Source organism: Pundamilia nyererei, unplaced genomic scaffold, assembly GCF_000239375.1.
Source record: "Pundamilia nyererei isolate P.nyererei 1_Seehausen unplaced genomic scaffold, PunNye1.0 scaffold00266, whole genome shotgun sequence".
Taxonomy (NCBI): domain Eukaryota; kingdom Metazoa; phylum Chordata; class Actinopteri; order Cichliformes; family Cichlidae; genus Pundamilia; species Pundamilia nyererei.
In genome coordinates this window covers 252,097-254,202 of record NW_005187667.1, presented here as the reverse complement: position 1 = coordinate 254,202, position 2,106 = coordinate 252,097, and the positions used below count along the sequence as shown (strand labels likewise).

The following is a 2,106-nucleotide window of genomic DNA, read 5'->3' as shown; positions in this document are numbered from 1 at the left end:
TGAATGTGTAAAGCACTTTGAGGTCCTTAGGGACGAGTAAAGCGCTATATAAGTACAGGCCATTTTACCAAAATTCTGTGAGCTCGGCCCTTCAGGTGTTTCAGGAAGCATTTGTACTGGGAGCAGTGGAGCAGACGTGACTGCGTGCAGCTCTTACTGAGGAACGTTTAGAGCTGGTTTAAAACTCCCAACTCTTTGAGCAGGTAACCAGGAGCGGGGCTGGAACGACCCCCCTCAGTTCTCCTATGGCCTTCAGATGGCCCACGGACCACAGAGGAACCTCCTCAACAAGAGACCGCCTCCTGCGCTGACCTCAGGTACGAACAGTAGTGATGTGTCGCTCGATAATGAAACGGCTCTTATTGGGAGCCGTGTTTCTTTTTTTTTTCCTCGCACTTTTTTTCGCTTCACGCCGCACGTGAGCCTTGTGTTTGTGGTGAGCAGAGGGGGGAGGGGCGGCAGTTACACTCACAGTAGCACAGGAACAGAGCGGGAGGGAGAGAGAGAGACGGGGGCAACAACAGACAACATGGTGACATTAGAAAGGTAGAAAAGAAGCAACATCTGGACCCATTTCAGCTTTACAGCACAAAGGCAGAGTGTGAGTCTGCAAGAAGACGCTGTCGCACAGAGCTGCACAAACAACCTGCACAGGCTCCTGACAACTGTCCACCCATCAGTGCAGGGGGAGATCAAACACAGTCAGCTGAGTGTGATATTAATGAAGGTGCCAGTGTGTCTACACCACCACAACCCTGAACCAACCCAGAGCTCTGAGAGCGTTTGCAGAAGTCTGACCCAGCAAGACACGACTCAGCTGATGAAGACCTGCAGACACGACCGCACTTGATTTCCAACTATTTTCAGTTGCTGATGTTAAAGGATTCAGAAAGTTTGTTCACTGAATCCTGTGAATGCACTTCCAAACAATCCTGCCTGCATGACGGAGAACGTGCGTCTGCGCTTTGTTTTGCATATTTTCATTTATATTGTGTTGTGTTGTGGTCTGCAGTGTTTTGTGTTAAGTAGTTAATAGTAGAATTGTAAATAGTTGGTTTTTGCATTTTATAATTTATGTTTTACATTTTATGGAGTGAATCAGTATTTCATTTTGTCCATAATTTTATGTTGTTGTTGATAATAAATTGATTCAAGCAATAAAACAAACAGTCAGCTGATCCACCTGCTGCTAAGAACTACAACCAGATACTTAATAATGACCTTCACCTATAGGTGCAGGAGCCCCACCTGCAGCCCCTCCCTCCTCCAACCCTCTCGCACCACCTCCCTGTGCTGTAGCTCCGCCTCTACTCAACCCAGGTAAGAAAGGCTTCTAATGAGATGTGGTGAGTTTACACCTGACAGCTGAGACATTTATTGTTTGGTTTCTCCCAGCTGGACCTCCACCTGGTGCTGTGGCCACGCCCCCTCCTCCTCATCTGGGGCAAATGACGACTAAGAGAGAGGCTGCGATCAGCCAATCAGAGAGTGAGCCTGAAGTTGAGGGCGTGATGTCGGTGCTGAACGGAGCGCTCGCTGCCTGCAGACGCGCTGTGAAAGTGAGTTCAAAAAATGACGTCATTCAGGGGTAAAACCGCAAAGGATTCTGGGAACTCGTGGCAAGCGGTACTAGCGCACGCAGGCTTTCACATGAAAACAGTCACACAGCGATAAAAAGAAACACAAAATGTCAAGAAGCTGTTGTGTTATTAACTGCAATAGCCGGTCGCATGACAGCCACGGGAAGCCGACGAGCAAAGAGATCGGTTGTTATCGGATTACGTCGTTGAAGGGAAATTGTTCGAGCCATGTTTCCGAAGTAACAAAGAGCCAACGGATGGCCTGGATCGCAGCCATTCAAAGATCAAATATAACGTCCCAGAACAGCTCACAGGTTAGTCTGCTCCAAGCATTTCCACATAGCTCAGTCTGCTGTTGTAGCAGTGATTCTTGAGAGAAGGGACAAAACATGTCGGGCAGATAAAAGACAAACCAAGGCAATGTTTATACAACAAAACTATGATTTTGTCTTCAAACATCCATCCATCCATCCATCCATCCATCCATCCATTCGCTTCCGCTTATCCTTTTCAGGGTCGCGGGGGG

The 2,106-nt window shown here is 47.9% G+C and overlaps 1 protein-coding gene across 1 annotated transcript in view; it reads left to right on the top strand.

Annotated features, from left to right (window-relative positions):
• The window catches only part of sra1 (steroid receptor RNA activator 1), a 10,361-nt gene that overhangs the window by 5,378 nt on the left and 2,877 nt on the right, over positions 1–2,106 (top strand). The window contains exons 2-4 of the mRNA XM_005750224.1: positions 204–317; positions 1,234–1,320; positions 1,396–1,559. Of these exons, the coding sequence (XP_005750281.1) occupies positions 204–317; positions 1,234–1,320; positions 1,396–1,559 (365 nt within the window). The remainder of the gene's footprint in view (positions 1–203; positions 318–1,233; positions 1,321–1,395; positions 1,560–2,106) is intronic.